A 26,273-nucleotide genomic window follows, 5' to 3' on the forward strand; every position below is an offset into this window, starting at 1 on the left:
GTTGTGTACACAGAAAAAGCTTAGATATTTAGGTATGACGACGTCGTCGCCGAGATGAGTTTCGTTATTTCTTCAATATGAAAAACGATTATATTTTAAAATTCAATGTTTATTTTTTGTTAATAACAAATATTTTTTCTTTAGAAAGATTTACAAGGTAATAATTCTTTTGTCACGCATAAAACTGTAAAAATAATACTTAATTATTATTTATTTATTTATTTGCCGCTGCATGTCGCAGACGAATGACTATTGTCACGTGGTGAACTTCAATATTTACAATAGGATCATTTGTGTAGACAAAAATCTCAACACAAAAACATGAAATAACTCAAATTTTCGTTGACTAAAAACATGCTTATTAATTCTTAGGCAGACGACGACGACGACGACAATATTATTTTGAATTATGACATAACATGCATAGAAGTACATTAATTTCTAATTCACTGCAGTTTATTAAAATATCTGAATACATTCTGGAGTTATTTTCATATAACAATAATAAGAGAAATATAGGATGGAATGTTAAATGCTTTGGATCAAAAGATTACTATTGCTATAGAAGCGTACATCTCCAGAAACAAACTTGATTAATCTCTAGTTTGATGGCTTGTATGGTATGCAACAAAATATAATACAGCACCTAAATGAAAAGATAAACAATATTACAGTTTTTTCTCTAGAAAGAAACTAATGTACACGCTATTAGCGCATTGATTTACCGTGATACGTGTAATGTAAGTGTTCGAAGTGTGCACTGTCTTGCAGCAGACTGTTTCTAGCATTTGTGCAGATTCTCAAATGTATCGCAGAACTGGTTGACTGGACTTTCCTCTCGTCGACACGGTATGCTACCGAAATGGCAAAAATTTTATAACAATAGAGACGTAACTGTGTTACTTGCTGCCATCTTATTAAATCTTGGAATTGTTCTGCCACATTTTCAAACTTAGTCTCTCCTTTGTGACTGCTTTCGTACGAGCGGAAATAATACTCTACGGATACCTTTTCTTCCGTTGAGAAACCCCATTTCCGACAACTGCACGACACGACTTTCTTCTTACTACCGGGAATGTGCATGGCTGTAGTTATGTCACATTGACAAAAACGCACAAGTTTCAGTATTGTTTGTTTTGGCACGTACCGTATGTATGTGTGCAATGGCGGCTCGGTGGTAACTTGCACCCGGCATTCCAGATTTTTACGACGAGTAAAGGACTTAAAAATGATTAATGCTTTACTCTGCCTTGTTCTACTCAAAAAAAATAAAATTGAAAGATTTTTTTTACTTAATAACTAAACATTCTAATTTTTAAAAGCAAAATCTAAAAAAAATATGTAGTTTTCATTTTGAGTTGCAAAGTTTGGTTTACTGATAAATATATTTAAATTCTAAATTATATTTTTCTGTGGGAAAGGATATGGATTGATGTTAAGGATAGGCGTATGCCTGTGCAAAAGTCCACTGCTATCATTACAAAACACAGGCATTGAAAAACAAAAATAAAGGACTAATTGCATTCAACAGTGCCCACATACTATCAAAAAGGGGAACACAAGCTATAAAAAAAGAGCATGATAGATTATGCAAAAAGCTTCAAACTTTACGATTTGACATTGTATCGGCACCGAACACGTTTGGGACTAACTTGGCCTCAAAAACAAGGAATATGGTTTTGGTCAACGTATGAAGTTGTGTGGGATAACAAACAAATATAATTCATTAGTTTCTTTTATATTTGCAGAATAGGCTAGCTAGAAGTTGTGAATTTCTGTTGTTAAAATTTTGGGCCCTTTCAGGATTAGGAAAAGGGCAACCCAGATGAAAAAGGGGAGGACAAATGTTTCAAGTGCCCCTGATTGCATCCTTTCTCATTTCAATAAAGGACAAGGACAGCTTTGCTAAAATAAAGGATATCTGGCAACTAGAGAGCATTCCCTTGTACACGTACAAGCTATTTATAAACAAGTTTTAAAGTACATTTATGTGATTTTACTGCATTTGCTTATTATTTTTTTCCTTTTGAGTATATATAAAAAAGGTGAAGCTACTGGCAGTTAGAAAGGGCATCTTGCCTCCCAATGTTGACAAATTTCATTGAAGAGTCAACGAAGTCACACCACCAAAAAGAACAATATATTTACAAATACAACATTGTAAAGAAATGGCATGAGATATGAGTAGAATGGGGAAGGAGAGATAGCCTTGCCAACTGGCACTTTGTATGAATTATCAGTATCAGCCAATGAGGTAGGTTAGCAAAATCATTCCCATGCCCTCTAATGGTAAATGTCTATATATCAGGTTGTAAAGGTAAAATTTATAGACATTTTGATTTTTTTTTCTAGAAACAACCAGAAAAAAGTTTAGAACATTTAATGTGGATAAAGTAGTGTAACCAAAAGACATTTTATCATATATTTCATTGGAGATAGATGCATCAGTAATGTCTGATAATACGAAATTTTCGAAAGAACACATTTGCATGCTGTTCTATCACTTCAAAAGTTACAATGAATGCTTTATGATCTCAACTGCAGTGTTTGTTAAAGCATTTATGGATGAACAAAGTCAACCAGCTACTGTCAAAGGTAGAACCTCCCGGTCTAGACTGGCCAACTTCTCTAAGGTCATCTTTGCTCTGTGTCCTGGTGTGTTCTTGTGGCAGTATTGGGCTTTGTCAATTTTTAGATGAAGTTCTTTGATCTTGATGTTCAAACAATCTAACTGTTAACAGTAAAGTTCTTTCGTGACTGATGTTGGTTAGAAGCAGCTCCATTGTGATGATGTCAAACAAATAAAGAATATTTCCTTATTCAATACTATTGGGCCAATAGTGTTTAGTAAGGCAATATTCTTCATTTGTTTGGCATCATCACAATGGAGCTGCTTCCAATCAACATCACACTGTCATGAATATAGTGACCAGATTTTCTGAACTTCAACCTGGGACACACTAAAAATTGACAATAGGAAATTATATGATATACGAAAACATGCCAAAAATGTTTATACTTATTAGTCAATAAGTCTAATTCTAGACCAACTAATATAATAACCTTATTGGTCTGGAATCAGGACAGTTAGTGCTTAGTGTAGGATTCAGGTAATGACACTTTGCTTAGCTGCATCTCTACATAAGTAGCATGTAATTTACTAGGATGCAATATTCTATATATAATAAATGCTAAAGGAGAATTCTTCAAAGCAATTTTTTAAATTCTTAAATTTTTAATAATAAACTGTTTACTTATAAATAAAAACGGGCTAATCCAGGACATTTTATTCAAAACCGGGACGTCGGTCACTTTAGTCATGAAAGAACTTTACTGTAAACAGCTGGATTGTTTGAACACCAAAGAACTTCATCTATATATGATATCGATAATTCAATAATTCAGGTTTTATATAATTAATTTCAATTTTTATATTTTCAAAAAGTTTTTTTTTATTTGATTTTATTATTTAATTTTTTTTAATAGAGAGGATCATCTGACTCCTTATAAATTCAGACATGGATCTCGTTTAACCTATCGAGAAATAAAAGAATGTCAACCCATTGAACATGGTGCTGTACCTCATGAAGAATTTTTGATAGATAAAACAAGTTTTTCTGAAGAATTAGTAGTTGAAACAAAACGATTCTACAGACAGTTTAATAGATCGAATCAAAATGATTTTGTCTATGGGCATTATAGTATAGTATATGATCCCGTACACACATTATCTGTATTTGAACCTAGTCGTGAAGGAGGTTGTTCACATAATGTGAGAGAAACAGTGGCAAATACTGCATTGAAAAATAAATGCTTGGTTGCTGTAAATGCTGGATATTTCAACACACATACAGGAGCATGCTTGGGTATGTAAAATTCAATTGTTTGATCTTAGATAATATACTACATTAATGCAAAATTTCTTATAGCTTCTCAAAATAATTAATTACACACAACAAACACTCTAAATCATTTATTTCAGTAGAAAACATTGTCTTTTTTATTTAAAAAACACTATGTTGACTAATAACATGTAATTTTATGTTGTGCTCCTTACAACCGTTTTTTACTAAAGACCAACACTATAAAACCAACGTTTTTATAAACCTTTAAAGGACACAAAGCTTTCTAAGAAAAAACTGTTTCATAAGTCAAATACTTTTAGAAATCAATTTATTTCATTGGTTAATGATTCACTGCATATGCCACATTTACTAATATAGCTTAATAATAACAAGCAATACAACAAAAACAGTTGCACTGTCAGTCTTTTGTTGAATTATTATTATTTTGAAGAAATGTTAATAATTTCTTCAAATAATAATAATCCAACAAAAGACTGACAGTGCAACAATTGTACAATTTAACTTTAATACTTTGTCCAAGCTCCTCTTGTCTGGATACATGCAGTGATACAGTCAGGCATAAAAGAATACAAGACCGTAAATGAACCTGCGATAGATTTTTCCCACAGATGTTGCAACTCTGGATCCTTCACATTTGTAGATGGCCAAAACTGACATCCCATCTGGTGTATAAGAAGTAGAAGTGTCTAAGAAGTATTGAAAGTACTCCAGACAATAAGTTGGGTAAAATGTATGCATGAGGACTATGCCTTGACTTACAATTAACAAAGTTTTAATAATAGACAAATGCATCAGAACTTACACTACTTACTACCAGATACAACTAACAACACTCGTGATAATTAATAGATCCTTTTTATGAGGAGCCAATCGTGTGATCTAACAAAAATTAATTTTACACTATAATTTTACAGATGAAGGTCACTTGCTGAATCTCCCTAGTATCAAAATGCATTTTTTACTAGGGATCCAAGAATCCACTCTCAACAGTCTTGGCCACGTAGTTCACTGATGAGCTCAGAGAACGATAATATTAGTCTTATCTGGTTATACACACCAAACACTCAGTCTAATGGTAATGATAATTTATCATGATGTATAACTTACTACAATGTGATCCAATTGCTTCTCGAGTGGTTTGCTACCAGTCGTCCAAACCGGGTCGTGTCCCTCTTTCTTCCTACTTCACTCCCCACTCCAAACAATCCTCTGTACGTTGATCCAAGTCCTGGTTAGAAAAAAGATGATTCATCTGCATGTGGGATGCCAATTTATATATCCTGCCATCATACTATGTCACACCCTTCACGTGGTCACATACAACCAATCGTTGCACGGCAGATGACGCCACCCAAAAAGGTGGTTCTACCAGAACGGAAATTATTAACATTTCTTCATTTACACAATTACAATTTCAGGCATGGACTAACAAAACATATTACACAAAGGACATAGACATATACTAAAGTCATACGAAAAAATGCATATAATGACGCAGCGCTACACTGGTTTCACAAATACTCAATGGCCATAAAGCTAGAAATTGGTCACATAAAGAAAGTATGGCAACATGAAAAAGACATTCCTAGGAAACTAGGAATAATGCAGCCAAGCAGCACTATCTTGCTGAAAAATGGCTATTTGCAGCTCATGAAAGGCCTGATGACACAGGTGGCACAGTAGTATATTCAGAAAATACTATCTCCCTTGCCCCACTACTAGGAGTGACCAATAGTCATATGAGATGGCTCCCTAGATCAGCATGCCAGAAGTGGGTACAGGGTGGTACTCAATAGTAAAGGAAGGATTAAAGTGCCCATCAGTGGTCCTTCACTCCAGGCTTCCTTACTAAAGATAAGCTACTAGTCTATAGTAGGCTTTGTTTTTTTGTTACAGTACCATGGCAAACAAAGCCAACAATGTTAGGGTGCATATGACAGGATGCTTAAATGGTTGCTATTTGTCTCTTGCAGTTGCCTGCCCATGGTATCGGAAGATACAGAGTACTGTAGCAAGGCGTAAATCTGTCTCTGGATTGTAAACAAAGCTGCCATTGCAACTGTTTGGGCTCGGCTCAAAAACAGACGATCATCTCCTGGTGATCTGTCTGAGGCATCCAGAGCCTGCCCATCGTGTATTTTTGCCCTGATGTATTCACTGCCCCCAACATTTCTTTACAGTCAGGTCAGAATGGCCCAGATAGCAGGTAATTTGGCAAAATGCCCAACCTGCTTTCCTCAGCCTGATTATGTAGCCATTTTTTAAACTCTGTCAGCTGTGCATAATGTGTTTAACTGAACTGTACATGTATGTCTGAGTTCAAAGACCTCGAAACAACAGGTATACTGAAAATTATGAGCCTATGAACTTCTTTATAGGATACTGGGGTAGTGATTTTAAAGTACTCTAATGGAATTATCTGGTGTGCAATCGGACTACAACTGTAATCATTTACATACTTATCTGACTGCAATAATGACTGATCACCCTGGCAATCAGTCATTATTGTTATCAAATACATAATCTCTTTTGAACTATGTTTTGTCAGTTATCAATATTTTACTGACCAGCTATAACTATTTATATATATTTAATTTGTCCTTTCAAAACACTTGTAAATAACCTGGAAAACTTGTGCTTTGATAAACTTTGGTTCATTTAGTAAATATAAATACAAAACTGTGTTTCTTTAAATGATAGTTTACAGAGCACTTAAGTTTCTTCCGTTTTTACTTCTGTATTTTTTTTTAATTGAAATATAAATTATTTAAAAAATAGATTGTTTGTAATGAAAAAGCCATATAAAACCATACTGGTATTTAAAATTTTTTACTATATCAGTTATGAATCGTATGTATATTTATATTTATTAGTTATATATTAGATAAAATATTTTTATTTAATAGAAAATTCAATAATTATACCAATTATAACATATAATGCTTTACAGGTAATGTCATCAGTGACGGAAGAAAAGTACAACATACCGGAATTCAAAATGCTCATTTTGGAATTAAAAGAAATGGCACAATTTTTGTGGGGTATGTAACAAATTAAGTAAATAGTTCATTATATAAATAAAAACTAATGCAATGCCAAACTGGATAATGTAACCAAAAAAACCAAAATCTTTACAATCAAACATTTTTTGGCTAGTTTAGGGTACTTTGAAACTAAATATGGAGCCGAAAACATTTTTCAAAAAGTAAATACTGTACTGGATTGTAAAAATTTGGGTTTCCTGTGGTTATATAAATGAAAAATATAGTTTTGTTGTGTCTCTGTTACGCACTACGGTGTTATTAGAAGAAGTCGTTTATTGTGTTATAGTTTTGTTGCTAAAATGATTGAACCTGTGTAAATATATTCGGCTTTGTATGGATAAAACCAAATAATAGGCCCAGATTCTAATGGAATTTGATTTTAATTTCTTACAGATATGTTATATTTCTTTACAATTCAGGAATTTTCAAAAAATTATTACACATGCATTAATTGTTGATCATTTATATTTTCTTCTCTGTGGGCATTAAGAGAGTCTGTTTTCATGTTCATGTGCTTGGCTAGATCCACAGTCAGGTAGTAAAGGATGGAGATAATGATTCAATCCAGAAACGTTATGAAAATTTTTAAGGATCTGATCCAGACTCAAATCTATGCCTCATGGAGTAGAAAGCCGACACTTCAACTATCTAGCCCAGGCCTGGCCAACCGAAATTGTTTTGCGGGCCACTTTGATCACGCGTAACATTACGGTGGGCCACAATTTAGACAAACATGCTTTTAAAAAAGTAAAACAAATACAAAATGAATAAGATTTTATTGTTATACCATGAGTTTGTACTCGCACTTGCGCATTGTAACAATGACATGCGCAAATTTTCATTTATTTAATTGTTTTGGTATACACATAACAAGAAACAAAAGTTTTAATAGACATATATCATCGCTTAGCGGGCCACACAATTTAACGTGACGGGCCGCGGGTTGGCCAGGCCTGATCTAGCCAATTAATTATTATTAATTATAAAAAAAATTTTCAAATTAATTTTTTTCTTTACAAATTTACTAGTTTATAATAATAGATTAAGTAATTTGTTGACTTATAATTATACTTAATTACAAATTTTTGATGTAGATATATTTCTGGTGAAGAAATTAACAAATCAAATGAATTTTTACAACTAGTTAGTGGAGCTGGTTGGATAATAAGAAATAACAAATCATTTATTAACGATAGCAAAAGATTAGAATGTGAGAAAACAGAAGAAACTGGTAAGTAAAAAAAGCAATACTAAAATTTATTTATTTCAGTCTGTTTAAAATTAACACAAAATAAGAAAAATGATGTAAAGCTAAAGAATTGATATGTTTATTAAAAGTTACTTTCTGAAAATGGAGTCTGTTTCAAAATACAATACTCAGGGATGTAACTAGAAATTTCTGAGTGTGGGTACATCTCTGATAGCTTGAATAGACAAAGGATAGATAGGTAGATTATGTAAAAATAACACAACCTAGATCAGGGATGGCAAACCTTTTTGAGTCCGCATGCCATACTGTAAGCATACTTAGCTTTAAAGATGTTAATCCATGCCAAAGTCTTAGACTTTGAATAATGATGTTTAAAGAAATTAAACGAATACGCTTTAATTCAAATAAATGTAAAAAATCTGATTGAAAAAGACAAAAATCATATGATACGTCACGTGCCAGACGATTTCTCTTACATGCCTTTTCTAATACAATTTTGTTTCATACAAATGATATTGCTAAATACAAAAATAAATACATAAGTTTAACTATGTATTTTTAAGATAGAAAAAAGATTATCCTATTTCAGAGAACTAATAGAGAATTCTGTTAAATTTAATTATGAAAACAACATCGCTAAACTCGATATATTATAAGACTAGACACCAACCAAATGCCAAAACTCTATCGGGCTAGTTTAAGGCTAATTACTAAATGAATTACGTACCAATTTGGCTCTAGAGGTAAGCGTTGGGCGCCATCTTGTATTAACATTAATGATTAATAACCGTCGATGGTTATAACGTTAGTTTATATATGCTGGAAGGGGAGATTGGACTGGAGGTGCGGATAGCGTAAGTGGCAATGCACCTGCACGGTAAGCAGGAGTTGTGGGTTCGAGTCCCGCTCCGGGTCGTTTTTTTTCTCCCAGCAGTTCTAAATTATTTTAATTAATTAATTTATTAATTATTAATGTTAATAAGAGATGTCACCTAATGCTTACCTCTAGAGCCAAATTGGTACGTAACTCATTTAGTAATTAGCCTTAAACTAGCCCGATAGAGTTTCGGCATTTGGTTGGTATCTAGTCTTAATTACGAAATGATAAATACTCAGTAAATGTATACTTTCTAAGAATAAAATTAAAAAATGTTATGTTAGAATTTTGTAGAAATTGAATTGAGCAGGATTTTGTTATATTCTTTAATTTGGTACTGTACATTATTATAATGTTTCGTTTCCTTTTATATTTACTGCTATTAGTCATATTTTATATGAATCTACTTTAGTACAAATTAACATGTATGATATTATTTTATATAGCATTTATTGTATATTCTGAGATAGAGATATTCATATCTTTTATTATTAATTTCTGTCCTATTATTTTGAATTTAGCTTGTGTAACTTTTAAACTTTCTCTAATTTCATTTCATTCTTTTTGTGAATATACACAATTATCTAATATCACACATTCTTACATTTGTCTTCATATAAATATCTTCAGAACTTTTGAAATGAAAAGGGTGCAAGGGACTTTTGACTCATCCTATATTTAAAATAGGGAAGCTTTGATCCCTTATTCCCAATATAAACTACTCATAACAAAAATCTCACAATGATTTGTCGATTCTTGGTGTCACTATTATTTTTTGTGTGTGATAACTTAAAATTGTCACAAATATTTATCCAAGTATTTTATATATATCACTATATAATAGCTTAATAATTTTATGTTGTTGTATTTCAGGCTCCATAGATTATTTTTTTAATGTCTTATCTGCTAGAACAGTTATAGGACATGATGATAAAGGGAGAATTATTATTGTACAAATTGATGGAAAAACAGGATTGTATGGGTATGTATTTTAGATATACAATTAACAAGAATATTTACTTTATATTACAAATCAAGAAAAATATTTTTTAAATTAGTAATGCAAACATATGGTACGTATGAATATTTAGTTAAAATTACTTTAAAAATATGCAGTATTATAGAAAAATTGTTCTCTCCAACTATTAATACTTTAGCACAGTATGATCTCTTTACTGCATAATTAACTTGCTTTAGTGCAAGGTCCTTATACTAAAATCCTCCAACTCCAACCAATTCAAACCATCTACCTGCACTTTAAAAATCATTTTATTTTTGTGTGCGCCTTCTACTTTTAATTCTTTAACTTTAAAAGAACAAACAAAATTAGAAGACTAAACTAATGTGTTTTGAATTGTGTAACTATCTGTTTCAGGTTCAGATTCTATCCTGCAGTATTCTTTAAACTATAACTTTTATTCTCTGATGTTTTACACTCAAAAAAGTGTGATATTTGAGTTATTCTGTTATAGTTACTACATCAAAAAATAAAAGAAAATATCAAGCTCCTATAGACACTGATCATATCTCTTTATAATTCAACAATTTGAGTTATCAGACATATAAATATTTATAAAAATTAAACTTTAGTCAGCACTGAATTGTTATCAATTGAACTGCAAATTTAACACATTTTGAATGATTTTGTTAAACATTTCTTCAAATGCTATTGATATTGTATCTGATAAGACTAAATTTAGTTTTCCTGTTTTTATAAATAGGAAAATATCCTTACTTTTTAAGGCATAATTCTTTCATTATTTTTCTAATGGAGAAGAAAAGTTATTTTAATAAACAAAATATAACTTTTTGTATGTATAAAAAAAGCAATAAATTGCTAAATTAGTTCTATTATTTCCAAGTTTTAGCCCAAATATTTCTAATTATGTCCTAAAACTTACAAAATTTAAGAAAATTCTTAAAATGATAAGACAGTTTTATGTATTGTCTAAGTGTAAGTCCTAAAAGTTGATATATGTATTATTTAATAATTATCTTTGTAAAAAAACTTATATGCATTATAAATATCTGCCAATATAATATTTATTAAAATTGTTTGAACTAATTATATGATTTTACTTATAAAATTTAATAAATACAGGGTATCCCACATAAAACCAGCCTGCTCTTTATGTAAATTATTGTAATATTTATATTAGAATAAATTAGACAAACATTTTATTAAAGTTTTCAAAAAATTATGGAAACTTGCTTTGTTGATTAAGGCAGCCCAGTTTTATATGGGAATCCTGTATAATTTATCAGGTAACCAAAAACTTATTGCAGTTTTATGAAGTTACTAGTTTGAATGTTAATTATATAGTATTCCTTAGCTCTCCATATAAGCCTAACATCAATGAGTTCATCCAAGCTATAAACAACAACACATGTGGACTGGTTCTGGAGGTGGACCAAATTAGTGATGACAGTGCACATTTCTTTCAATAGTAAGGGCTTTGACACTAAGATCTATTATAAACCGTACTTTATTGAGGCAGAGCATTAGTGAAGCCTCTTCTATGTGGCATACAGAATTTTGTTTGTTCTCGAAATCTGTTTGATCGATTTTGATTAAACTTTGTCAGTTCCCATTAATTGCAATGAGAAATCCAAAAATGTAATAAAAAATGGGGGTCCATGACTTCGTTTTTGAGATATAAGGCATGAGTAATATTGCATGAATCATCCAACTTTGTCATACAGTGTTCCATGGTTGCTAGCACACCTTTTATGGGCTTATAGAATTGAGTTCATTCTCAAAATTTAATGGGTCGATTTTGATAAAACGTTACCGTTTCCATTAATTACAATGAAGAATCCAGAAATGTATTAAGGGGCCATTTTAATGTAAAAATAGGAGTTCATCAGTGGCATGCCGTCATTGGAAGCAATGGAAGCGCCGCTTTCACCTTCCAATTAGTGATGACAGTGACCTTCCCTTGAATGACCTTCCCTTGTATTTTATAAAATATAAATTTTCATATTTTAACGTACTTTGAAGTAATTAAAATTAATATTTTATTATAACTGCATTATGTATCTTTTACAAATTTCTATACTACATGTGAAAAAAAACGATAAGATTGCTATTGTATATTCGAATAATTCAGTGACGGAAGGAATGTCGAAACTGGGTCAGTTTTCAATCAGCCAGATTATATAGGCATTGGCACATGCGATTTACAGAGCACCAACCTCACCCAGTTTAGCTGGTAGAAGCAACACATGCGTAAAGCATCCAATTTTATATCCCGGACTGGTTCTAGGTTGTTAGCCGCCTGCCTGCTAGATATTCGGCCGCCCTCGCCTGATTATGTGAATCATGAGTAGACTAGATCAACGGCGGACAACCCGCGGGCCAGCTACGGCTCGCGAAAAATTTCTATCCGGCCCGCGAGATCTTTAATGGATTATTAAATTGGAAAAATAACTATTAATTAGTTATTTTTCCAATTCTTTGTAATTTTTGAAAATGATAAGAGAAATAAATGTAGTAATTAACTTTTTATTTATTTATTTCATATTTGGAGACTAAAAAAATTACAAGTCACAAGAAGGCGTCAATTAACTACTATGACCCGCGGAAAAAACGTAAAATTTATTCTGGCCCATGTTATAAAAAAGGTTGCCGACCCTAGACTAGATTTATAAGTTAACCCAACCGATAGGAGTTTACTGGCATGTTTTTATGATAGTTCTGTATAGTTGACAGGAGTTAAAAAAAAAATCCATTATATATTTATTCTGCGTTTATTCTGCTCTCCCATCTTATATTACTTACAGATTTCAATGTTAAACTGGTGATATTACGATTATAGTATGTCCCATCTGTAAGGAAATGCAGAAAAAATGTGTACAATTCTTGTATAATGTTAAAGGATTAACTTTTACTTTGGCAGCATCATTTACAACCAAATTTAATGAATGAGACGTACAAGGTACAAAAAAAGCTCTAGAATTTATTTTCCTTAAATTTACGATTTATATATCCGTTGTCATAAAAATTTGTCTTTCCAATGTTTTCCCAAAACTACAGATATTCAAGTACAAAGTAACTGGTTTTGACTTATTTCTACTAAGAAGTAGTTAAATAATTAAGAGATTAGGGAACATTAATAAAACCCTGCTGAAAGAGTCAGAATTTTACTTAAACAAAAGCTTAACCGAACCAATCACTAGCTCAGTACGGTGGGGAACTGATTTCTGTGTACACCTGGTATTAAAACGAATTAGTTAGAAAACAAATGACTATTAAGTTTAACATATATAGATTTTTACAGCTATGGTGAGAAATGTTTAAAATTTACAACAGCCCTGTGGTGTCCTTTGAGATATACTAGTGATGCGACAAAAGAGGCATTTGACATTGACCGGTATGGGCACCCTCGGGATTTGGCAACCCGCATGCATGCACGCGCCGCACACCTACCAGGACGTCTGATTCCATTCATTAGCCACTCGTAGGGAGCTATTTCACTAAGTGGATTGTTTTAAGATTTAAAAAGTAAAGAATATTTTGTTATTTTTATGTACGTTTATTCACAAAGTTATATTTAATTATAAGTTTCTTTAAAAGTATATTCATACAATTGAAGAATTTTTTGTACTAGGTATGTATAGTCATCACACATTTTGTTTTACCAAGTAAGTTTTTTTTTATAATTTTAATTTTAGCCCTTATATCGTGGCTAGTGATTAAAAAATTTATTTTAAAAAAGTTTTGGTTCGAGACCATATAATGAAAAAGAAAACATTATTTTAAAAAAACCAATGCCTAAATTAAATATAAATACGTCGACAAAAAATTTCGACATTTTGACGATAAAATTTATGACGAATGACGATTCTTTCGTAAAATTGAAGCAATTTGGAAATCAAAATAGAATAGAATTTAACATTGGTAGACAATATAAAATAAATATTGAAAATTATAACAAGATAATTACGATTAATAGATATATCTAAATTAATAGATGTTATATGTTTTTTCTCAAAGCAAGAATTGGCATTTAGAGGGCATAGGGAATTTATTGAATCTAATAAGAAAGTTTAATATAATTACCTCTGTTATTTATTAAGTATATCAGATAATCTATTAAAAATACATTTAAAGAAGTATACACTTTTTACTGACTTATTGAACAAACGAATATGAACGGACCCTGACGTGCAATTAATTGATTGCCCCTGTAAGTTGGCTTCTTACAGAAACAGCTTCCCTATCATCAAATGTCATGGCACGCCACTGGAGTTCATAACTGTCATTTTAGTACTACAGTATATCAAAACAATGTCCATGCTCTCTGATGCAACTGAGCATGCCTAATGGAATTTAGATGTAGGAGTCAAAAATAAAAATAGCATTGTGTGTGCCTAATGGAAAATAGGCAAAAAAACAAACAAAAGACAAGACACAGAGTAGCAATCCAAGAACAAAGCAATTGCCATTGATTGCTTTGTTCTTGGATTGCTTCTCTGTGTCAGCAAATGGAAGGATCATGTCTCCCATGGGTGGCAGGTATACGGCATGCCTCTTTTGTGATGGAAAGTGCAAAGTTCACCTGTCCATATCCATTAGGTACAAGGATTGCCTCTTCTACGCCTAACAGGTGCAGGGATTGCTTCTTTCTTTCTGGCTCCATTTCAATTCATGATACGACAAAGTCACACAATGTTGTATATAGCAGTCGACTTTAACGATCCTTTTAACTATAAAATAACAGCCTTTAGAGCCCTTATGAAAAGAGCCTATACTCATTATTGTAGAATGGGGGGACTAAAAAGCTGAGTTGCAGACATCACTACAATGCATGGCTACTCTAAAGGCTTAATCTTTAGGTAGTCCACAGGCAGAAAACAAGAACAACACAACTCAACAGTGCACTGAGAGGTGCTCATATTGATAATGCAGCACTACAAGAATCTATTTCCCAACATAAGATTTTGATTTATGATTGTTGCATGCATACTATATAAGGAAATTGAATTGTATGTAGGTACACAATTAACTGACAGACATAATCCCCACATGTTTAAGCTTCTTAGAATTGAGAAAGATCCAATCAACTCCAGCAGAGTGCCAGGGGTAATAAGATACCTCTAAGTCTGGAATTGTTCATCTCTTAATCTATATAGATTCTATCAAGAGGTCCTTCAGAAAGCATATAATGGAGAACAAAGCTGATACAGATAGAGGGAAGCAAACCATTGTTCTCTCGATATATGCTGGTGATGATTAAACTAGACCTAATTTACAACAAGCTACATTGATTAGAACAGCAGCAAACAAGGACTAATTTAAGGTACTGGAAGCACTTGAGATTTTTAAAGCAGACATGCAAAGACAGTGTATAAACTTTAAGAAAGAGAAGCAGATTTCACAAACATGGCAAGCCCTATTTGATACATTGTTATAAAACCACTTTGACTAATATGATGCACCCTAGCATAGATGTTGTAATCTTTTGTATTAAATTTGGATTTTCTCAGGAGTTCTGTGTGTTCTACTTTCAAACATTGAAGCCTGTGGCATTCCATTTCTTCAAAAATCGTAACCTGAAGCAATTCTTAGACATAGACTGAAAACGTTTGTTTTTCTGGAATTTCATTAGTCTGCTGGGTGAATTTTAAGGTTAAAGAGTACTTCCTGAATGACTCAGGAAAAGCTCCATAGCCTTTCTTGGGAAATTCTATCCCTCTCATCATCTGATTTTCATCTTTTTTTGTCATTTGATAATAATATGTTAACCAATAATTAGAAAAGAAGTTGAATAAGGATTTTGCTTCTAAAGACAAAGAATTTTATAAAAGGGAAATTTATAAACTTGTTTCTTATTGGGGAAAGTTATTGTGATGGTGCTTATTTTTCAGAATAAATTACCCTTGTTTTATTTTTATGATGTTTTAATTTTGTCTTAAGAAACTGTCCAAACTTTTTTGGTTACTTGATATATATATTTTATGATTTATTAAGCATGTTTTTTATAAAACAGTATTAATCTACCAGAGATGGCTGAGTTTTTAAGAGAGTTGAAAGTTGTAAATGCCATTAATTTAGATGGTGGTGGCTCATCTACATTTGTTTTAAATGGAACAGTAGTAAATTTTCCTTCAGATATTTGGTAAGTATTCTTGCATTAATTTACTTTGTTGAATAATGATATTGACTAATCTTAGATCATGGATACAAAATTTTAGAACTTAATCTATCAGGTTGTCCCACGTGAAATGTTGTATTAGACTCCGAATATGCTGAATGTATCATCGTGGTAACCAAATGCAAGTTTCCACAATGCTGGAAATCCAGATACATTCTGATGCTCAAACTTAAACTCTGACATAAAAAGCAGTTGAGGCATCTGCAAGGTCTTTGGTGAGGCAAACGTGACAGTTCACACTATACAGCAATGGTTTGAGAAGTTTGAGATTGGTGATCTGAGCCTGGAGAAAGCTGCCATTTGCTGTTTTTGACATTGCTTCAAAGCACTGTCCAAAAAAGCAGTCTTGAAAGTGGATCCCATGCAAAATGTACAGAAGATAACCTGGAACTATCCATAATTTGTATGACTGTTTCCAGTCACCTGCCAAAGATAGGTAAAATCAAAAACAGAAAGAATGAAGGTCCACTAGTATTTGGATTCTCATCTGTGCTGCTTCAGATGTTACACCAAGAATCTTTTCTTTCATGTGTCATTACATATAAGAAATGGGTCCTGTACAACAACCAGAAGAGATCCACCAGTTGGATTGATGTCAATGCCGCACCATTATTACAGGTTCTTAAACCTCTCTTATAGACCAGGAAATCATGCTGAGTATTTAGTGAATCATTGACTATGCATTATTTCTTCCTTCCAATTGGCACAATTATATCTGAGTATTATTTCAGTGAGATCGATCAATTGCATCAGCAGACGTGTGTAGTAATCTTCCTTTAGTGAATTGCAATAGACTGTTGCTACACTTAATAGAGCATTCCCTCGTGCCAGAAACACTTGTAGTGCAACTGGTTTTAGATGCTCTAATTTATTTACTACCCTGCTTCGCCAGTGCTTTGCAGGGAGATTTTACATTAGTTCTGCAGACGTAGCCGCAATACATAATTACACTCGAACCTTTTTTGTGTGATTTTTTATTTGTGCAATTTTTTGTGTGGTACATCAATTTGATTGAAATTCATATACCACACAAAAAAAAATCGTACAAAAAAAAGACCGCACAAAAACAGGTTTGAGTGTATCCCGACATTTGTTAGGAAACCAAAATATATGTAGATATGTATAATAATTGTTTTAAACAGAAACACGCAACATACATACAATTGTATTTTGACAAGTCTCTAGAAATAATTGTCCATGTTGCCATTATGAATTGTCGGTAATAGACCGTTTCTTTTACATAACAACACAAAACTGCATACAGCAAGGCAAATGGTACAACACATCTCGGACAAAGGGCACGAAGTCCTCACTCATGCAGCATATTCTCCAGACCTCTCTCCAACCAATTACTGTCTTTTCATGGAGTTTGAAATGTTCATTCACCAGGGGAAGTGTCTAATGCCTTTGTGAAAGAACAAAGCACATCTTTGTTTAATATTTTTTGGAGAATTTTCTTTTTAAGTGAAATTTTCAATTTTTATCACAATATTAGTGTACAGAGATTCAGTAAATGTGTAGCATGGGAACATGGTATACCAAGATACATTTGTCATATTAAAATCGCCATAAAGCATAACAAAATTAGAAGATCATTTTTTATAGCAAGAAAGAAAATGAAAAAACAAGTTAAAAATGCAATCCTGTTTGGAGTGAGGAATGTATACTATAAAAAGAAAGTTAGCCGTAAATTGAAAATTTCTATAACTGAAATGGAATCAAGATACTCAAAAATGTTATGGGCTTGAAAAGCACTAGGATAAAGAAAAAGAATGTCGTCTTCGTGATAAATTTGACGAAAAAATAGAAATAGTGTTAAAATCACGTTCTTAACTTTCAGTAAAAATAAAAAAAAATCATAAAAATGGTTTATTAATACTTGTATAGTATAGCATTTATTGTTAAAGGAGCTGAAATTTTGTAAAAATATTTTAATGTTAAGTCTGAATGGGTGCACATAGGTCATAATTAGAATGCAGTGTGAACCAAGAAGTTGAGCAAGCAACTCTAATAGCATATTTTTCATATTTACTTAATTTGTCAACTGTTTTCAAGTCAATGAATTTTTTATACATTATTTTTACATGTCGTAATAAAAAGCCGCTCGTTTGGTCAAAATTCCACGGTGCCTATTTGCCTATTCGTCATTTATGGCATAAATTAATCCTAAAAATTTCCAAAATTTTTAAGGTGCCAATGATAGAATCTTGCAGTATCCGTACGTACACTGGAATTTTTTGATAAATGGAACGCGAGTGATTTATTATCATTTGGAAGTATGATAAACATTTATGAGATTATATTTTATTGCTTGATTTTTAGTCTGCCAGGAAATATTTAATTATAGTAGTTTTCATTAGTAGGTCCTTGATTAGGTGGCCAATGACTGAATTTGCATCATCAAATAATTCCATAAAGATTGCTTGAAGGATCTTTTTTATTCTTATTCTATGTAAAAGTAATGATTGTGTGTGTGTGTATGTGTATAAGATTTTATTAAATTTTTATAGAATCAATAAATTATTTGTTATTAAGTTGCCTTAATAATTTTATTTTTTCTTTTCTAATCAGTCCAGATAATTTCTCTCTTTGCTCTCGTGAAGTTAGTACTATTGTTTGTATTCACGAACCTTATTGCGATCCTATCGATTGCAATAACAATGGAAAATGCATAAAAGGAAAATGTTATTGCAATGGACGTTGGCAACCACCAAAATGCAATCATTTATTTTGTGAACAAAACTGTTCTCGTCAAGGAAACTGCACAGAAAATGGTTGCAAATGTTACAGTGGTTGGATGGGTGAAAGTTGTAATGAAAGTATGTATTATTTTATTTTATTATTCTCTTAATGTTTATTTAAATAAAGAATTTTCTCTATTATAATTAGAATGTCCCGAAAGAAGATTTGGAGAAAACTGTCAACAGCATTGTATGTGTTTTAACAACAGTACTTGTAACCCAATTAATGGAAACTGTATTTGTAAGCCAGGTTTTAGAGGGAAATTTTGTGAACAAGGTAGAGTAAAATCTCATTAATAATTTTAAAAAAAAGTATTTACCAATAGAAGACAATACAAAAACTTTAACATCTTTGTGTTCCTTCGATATAAAGTCACATAGCAAAGTCAAAATTAAAACATTTTTCTGGTGATTATTCCATATTTCAATGTTTAAAAGTTTTATTTATAATAATAATTTTAAAATTAACATTTAGTGTAAATAATTAAGAAAACAGACCTTAAAATTTAAATATACTTTACCACCTGCTTGGAAAAGTCAATTTTATTTAGTGCTTTAGGATTCATAAATGTTTACAAAAATTATATTAAAAAATATAACTGAAAAATTAACAACTTTAATAATATACAAAATTGTTAGTAAGGTTTAAAAATTTTTCTAAGAATCTTAAAAATACAATATGCACTTGAATAACTTTCAGTATGGAATGAAAAAATAATGAGAATAAAATTCTCTCTAATTCTTCCTTTTATAACCCATGCCCACATATTTATATCAATAGATTTTACCACTAAACATTTAGAATAGCTATTTTTTAACGCATTATATTTCATTATTTTACTATATTATAAGTTACACATTGTTACAACATATCAATTATATTTAAATTTATTAATCAATTTCTAAATGAAATAAAGTATATTATTAATTTATTATTAAATCATAAACAAAAGAAAAATTTACTTTGTTTTAAGTACAAATAAACAGTTTTAATTTCTAAATTTTATGAAATATTTCAGAATGCCCATATACATTTTATGGTCAAGATTGTTCTGAACAATGTTTTTGTGAAGAATCCTGCGATTGTGATAAGATCACAGGAAAATGCAGAAGTATCTGGAATTCGAGTTTGTCACAAAGTAATTATAAAAAGTTTACTTATTTCATAGTTTTACACATGATTCCAGTTAAGCTCTTCCGATGAAAATAAAAATTATTACTACAGTGGAACCTTACATAATGAGCAAATCAAATTTTTTAAAAATGACTCGCTTAACGAGCAAAGTTTTGCATAACAAGCGATGAGGAGAGGGAAGTCCCGGATTGTGCGCATGCTATTATCTGTGATTTTTTTGTTTTCTGCAAATTGAATTTGCATTCCAGGTTGGTTCATTCCGTGCTAAAAGAAAAGATGATGTTGAACATAAACGTACTCAGCAAAAATATATACACTCCAATAACCACCACCTTATAAGTTGCTGAGAGAATTTTAATTAAGAAAACTAACGTTTTCGATCTATTCCATAGATCATCTTCAGGTTCGAACTGACGAACAAAAATAATTCCAAAGAATGGAACACAAATATTTAAATTCAAAAAACCGTCAACGGAGCAACTAATTAAAATTAGAATTAAAGCGCAAAAAGTACATAAATATAAACTAACAAACATAAAACAATACCAAGGTTATTAGTACACGCTAACATCATTTAACAGATAATAAAATATTAAAGTCCTCCAAATATGAAACACATCGCAAGTCATGAGCCATTTGTCAGTCTCTTAATAGCAAACTTCCAAGCTGACGGTAATCCCTCAGCGTCCCTGGCGTTAATGCATCTGTTGTCGAGTCTACTCTTATATATTTCAATTTTTTCTGCCATCTTTGCTAAAGTTGGAGAATATATTTGCTTGACGATTTCCGCTTCTTCCCATCCAACGACGGATCCTTCGGCCTGGGCCATCTGGGCCAGAACAGTTGCGTTAGAACTTTTCCTTACATCATATTTATGCTCTTTAATTCTTACGCCTAGGTTTCTCGTTGTAACCCCTATATACTCCTGTTTTAGACCTAATTGCTGGTTTTCATAAGGGATCCTATAGACCCCAGCTTTATCTTCTTTCTTAATCTCCTCTTTATCAGTTCTCAGAATTTTGTAGAGGTTCGGGGCTCGTTTTAAGATCAATGTTGATTTTTTAATGTCAGCTATCTGAACTGAGAACTGATAAAGAGGAGATTAAGAAAGAAGATAAAGCTGGGGTCTATAGGATCCCTTATGAAAACCAGCAATTAGGTCTAAAACAGGAGTATATAGGGGTTACAACGAGAAACCTAGGCGTAAGAATTAAAGAGCATAAATATGATGTAAGGAAAAGTTCTAACGCAACTGTTCTGGCCCAGATGGCCCAGGCCGAAGGATCCGTCGTTGGATGGGAAGAAGCGGAAATCGTCAAGCAAATATATTCTCCAACTTTAGCAAAGATGGCGGAAAAAATTGAAATATATAAGAGTAGACTCGACAACAGATGCATTAACGCCAGGGACGCTGAGAGATTACCGTCAGCTTGGAAGTTTGCTATTAAGAGACTGACAAATGGCTCATGACTTGCGATGTGTTTCATATTTGGAGGACTTTAATATTTTATTATCTGTTAAATGATGTTAGCGTGTACTAATAACCTTGGTATTGTTTTATGTTTGTTAGTTTATATTTATGTACTTTTTGCGCTTTAATTCTAATTTTAATTAGTTGCTCCGTTGACGGTTTTTTGAATTTAAATATTTGTGTTCCATTCTTTGGAATTATTTTTGTTCGTCAGTTCGAACCTGAAGATGATCTATGGAATAGATCGAAAACGTTAGTTTTCTTAATTAAAATTCTCTCAGCAACTTATAAGGTGGTGGTTATTGGAGAAAAGATGATGATTCACGCTCCTTAACAATGTGTATTGTATAATTTTCTTTGAATAAATGTTATATGTAAAATACCGTATTTACTCGCATATAAGACAATTTCGCATATAGGACGAGGTGCGACTTTAAAGATCAAAATAGAGAAAATTAAATTTATTAATACAATTCTAATTTTATTTTGTTTAATCACAAATAAATTATCATCAAACGCTCATATTAACACAAACAACCATGTTTTCTTGACGCTATCACCTTTTATCTATTCGGACTCACCCTCTGAAGCTTCATTACAATTCTCCTCTTATTCCACAAAGTATCGTCCTCTGATCCGTCAAGCGAATTTAAAATGCAGTATTTCCTGAATGACTGCTATCAACTTTTGAAGATTGCTTTTCCACGCACTTGATACTCATGTAGCAAAACCAAAAGATTATAATGCATGTGACAGAAAAAGTTTATTTTTAATGATTCAGAATGTACAAATATTCATTAAAAATACCAATTTAACAAATATAAAATAACTATAACATAATATAAATATAAATATAATATAATATAATATAAATAAATGTTATAGTTATATAAATAACTATAACATTTATAATCATTGCTAAGTGACCAGCTATTTTTGGATCATCTCTTTAAAAGCGACATTCACTTTGACCTCGATAGCACTCTGCTATAATGGCAGCGTGAACTATACACAGTTTGCAAAAATTATTGCAAAAACGCTAAGGATCCTTTGCTTGCGCATGTCGAACGACCTAGGTTTTTGAAGCAGTGAAAAAAACCTCATCTTATACGCAAGTAAATACGGTATTTGAATATTTTTTCCAGCATGAAATGCATTATCATATTTTACATTAATTTCTATGGGAAAAACTATTTCGCTTGACGAGTGTTTTGCATTACGAGTAAGGTTCTAGAACGAATTATGCTTGTTGAATAAGGTTCCACTGTATATAAAAGAAAACCGTGCTGAGGTGAAAGTAATATCTGGATAAGAACTATTGTTCCCAGTTGGTGCTATGAGTTACTGGTATCATTATATCTAACTTAATAGCTCTGGAAACAAAGATTTGATGGAGGTCTAGGTAGTATAATTGGCAATGTATCTGCACAATATGCTGGAGTTCAAAAAGAGAATCATTATCAGTTAAGTAATAAATCTGTCAGATGCATTACAAGCATGAATATATAAAGATTTTTTATATTAATATTTGAAACTGGTAACGAAGAAACTACAGTCGAACCTCGGGTTTCAAATGGCTCACAACTTTCAAGTAAATCGGCTCACGAACAGAATTTTGAACTCATAACTGCACCGGTTGCGGAACAAGCTACTCGGCAAGAGCCAGCCACAGATTGGAGAGAGACAAATGGTCAACTCCCTATACTTTCTGTGTTAAAGAAAGTCAATGGCCCATCTAACTACCAATTCAGAAGTTAGTGGCATTGAGATCATCTCACATAATTAAACATCACAACACAAATCATCAAAGACGTTGCTATTTAAATTAATTTCAATGCACATGCGGGAAAAATACTAAAACTGTTTTTTGGTATGTGCTGCACTTGAATTTAAATCAAATTAATTAATAAACACTCACATAATATAAATGGCATCCAAGAATTCACATTTAAAGGTTAGGATGAATGAAATTTTCTTTCTTACTTGTAACTTTAATCTTTATTCGGTTGGTATGTTAAAATATAACATTACATTTGTAGGCATTTTTATTCGTGAAATACAGCTAAAATGGTAAAAAAGGGCTTTATTTTGGGAGTCAGGAATGGATTAATCCATTTTATATTGTTTCTTATGGGAAAATTTATTTCAGTTTTAGAACAACTTTTAGGAATGAATTATGTTTGAAAACTGAGGTTCGACTGGAATTGGAAAGTCAGTCATAATAAGAAATAAAATTACTGAATAATCTTTTTCTTTTAATGAATGGAAAGACTATATAACATGCATTTATCATTATCATACTTATCAAATGAATATAAAATATTTTTGCCATATTCTTTTTATTTGGTACTGTGAATTTATAATGAATATTTTTCTCACCTTAAATAATTCTGGACCTTTTTATCCAGAGAAATAAACTTTTTACATTACAGTCAAACCTGTTTTTATGCGGTCTTTTTTTGTGCGATTTTTTATTTGTGCGGTATAGTTGGCGACTAGTCTCGTGCGATTCGTCGTGTCTCACGTTGACTTATTATAGCTAAATAAACTTATTATAGCATAAATGCACTTATTATAGTAATATTATTGCACGAATATGCGAAAAATGAAATAATTTACTTTTTAAGTCAACAAAACACCACCTGGACAAAAATATGTAAAACAGACGATAGACCAGACGATGCAGTCAAGTGCTGACATCTGTTGTCAATAAATTCTATTTTGTACGGTTTTGAGTTATTTTCTACGTGAGACTTTTTTTATGCGGTCCCTGTTGACCGCATAAAAAAAAATATTTTTTTAATTGTGTTGCGAAAACTATTTTTTACAGCCATTCATGAAGTTTCGTGCGATTTTTTTATGCGGTCCCTATCCACCGCATAAAAACAGGTTTGACTGTACTGAATTGTATATCAAATTCAAAAAATCTTTCATGTCGAGTCTGTATATCATAATACATACTAACCATAACGAATGTAATTTTTTATGGTATTGAATATTCTTTACAGGTACTTGATACAAGGAACAATTCAAAAATACTGAGACCGCATCATTTCTGAATTACTACAAACTTTCATCATTATGAATTTGAAATTTAAAAATTGTATAGAAACTTGCTGTCTCATTGAAACTGTTCTAAAAGCTTTCTTATTAGAAATTTTTAGAAAAAGTTAAGATATTTGTTATGAATTTTTAAAAAATTCATCACAAATTAATACATAAATATATTTTAAAATATAGTATTATTAAAATAACTTTGAAAAAGAGAATTTAAAGCCAAACATGTGACCCTGTCTATGCCGTCAAGACGATATTTTATCTTGACAGCATAGAATTGTAACAATGTTTATATGCTGAGCAGATTCATCATATAAACATTGCGCAGATTACAATTCAATAGCTATATTATCCAAAATTAGTAAATTGAAAACGTGCAACTTTTTCCGATTACTGAGATTGTAAATTATTTCCTTTAGAGTTTTTTCTCAATTTAAATAAAAAAAGTAATTGATTGAAGTTATACTAGATTTTATGCATTGCTGAAAATAATTCATTTGTTAGAGAGGCAATGTCATTATTTCTGGAATACTCCTTCCATTTGATTTTTGAATTTAGAAAATATTTTATTTATTTTGCTGTTTTTTAATAGATCAATGCATAATAAAGAACATCTTCAGAAATCAAAAATTAATTGAAAATAATCAAAACCAAAGGTAATCATTTTGATTTTTAATATAAGGCAATTAAAGTGATCCTTTAATATAGGAAAGATTATAATAGAATTAAAATGATTTTTTTCTCAGATATTTAATTATTATAATTGGAAGTTTGGCTGCATTTACAATTATCAGTCTTATTGTAAATATTGTCTTGCTTTGGTGCTCGTGTACTTGTTCCTGTCAATCCGTCGTACCTCTTTGCAACAGGAAACGTTCCGATAAAAAAAACAGACTTTACAGAATTGCCGCGGATATTAGCTCGGAAGACGAGGAGCTACCCATGACCGCGCACTCTTCGAGAACAAATTTAAATTAATCGTCGCTATCAAAAACTTGTACAAAATATTTTTTATATCAAGAAACGAAAATAATTTTATTATTATACTTTTTTATACAAAAATAGGAACGCCGAATGTAGTAATCTGATTTTAGATAATTTTAATATTATTTTATTTCAACATATTCACTGCTTTATGATGATAGCATTTATATTGTTAAGCAATTAAAATTTCTGTGAAATAATAAGATTCGTAGCATAAAATTTTTAAAAAGTTTACTAATATTTTAATCACACAAAATTTAACGAAAAGATCTTGAATTCTAAATAAACTGACGACGACGATGGCGATTTATATACTTCAGAATAATAAGGTAAACTCTTCACATTTTTATGTTTAAATTTTCATTTAAAAGATCTTAACACATTAACTGCCAACTGTGCCACAACAATATGCATTGTGTATGATGATTCAGTTAAACAATATCTTATTAAAATACTACATCATCACTTATCATCTTGAGATCGTCAAAAGATTTTTGAAATATTGATATAAAAGTTTAAATTCATTTCTATATTCTCTTATTTTATTAAAAGATAGCTTAATTCATTATAAAGCAGTGTGTGTGTGTGTTAAATCTAAATAAATATTACTCTAGTCATACTTGATTACATTTACTTTAATTATTTCTTACTTATGTACAATCATAAGTTATATTAAAGTTAAAAAGAAAAATAAATTTATTTAAATCTCATATATTCTTTTATGAATTCTA

The 26,273-nt window shown here is 31.2% G+C and overlaps 1 protein-coding gene across 3 annotated transcripts; it reads left to right on the forward strand.

Annotated features, from left to right (window-relative positions):
• LOC136971599 (N-acetylglucosamine-1-phosphodiester alpha-N-acetylglucosaminidase-like) lies at window positions 1-26,135 on the forward strand. 3 transcript variants are annotated; one of them, XM_067266065.1, is made up of 11 exons: window positions 2-157; window positions 3,487-3,866; window positions 6,817-6,907; window positions 8,005-8,141; window positions 9,871-9,979; window positions 15,990-16,118; window positions 18,726-18,973; window positions 19,044-19,172; window positions 19,915-20,034; window positions 25,151-25,214; window positions 25,305-26,135. In XM_067266065.1, exons 1-11 carry the CDS (start codon window positions 78-80, stop codon window positions 25,534-25,536), a joined length of 1,719 nt encoding a protein of 572 aa, XP_067122166.1. In that variant the 5' UTR covers window positions 2-77; the 3' UTR covers window positions 25,537-26,135. The 3 variants fall into 3 exon arrangements, with proteins under 3 accessions (XP_067122168.1, XP_067122166.1, XP_067122167.1); XM_067266066.1 differs by lacking the exon at window positions 2-157 and adding an exon at window positions 2,183-2,254; XM_067266067.1 differs by lacking the exon at window positions 15,990-16,118 and having other exon boundaries at window positions 1-157.
• Window positions 26,136-26,273: the final 138 nt, after the last annotated feature.

The sequence above is a fragment of the Centruroides vittatus genome, unplaced genomic scaffold (assembly GCF_030686945.1).
Source record: "Centruroides vittatus isolate TY-2023 unplaced genomic scaffold, ASM3068694v2 contig_2634, whole genome shotgun sequence".
In the NCBI taxonomy this organism is placed as follows: Eukaryota; Metazoa; Arthropoda; class Arachnida; order Scorpiones; family Buthidae; genus Centruroides; species Centruroides vittatus.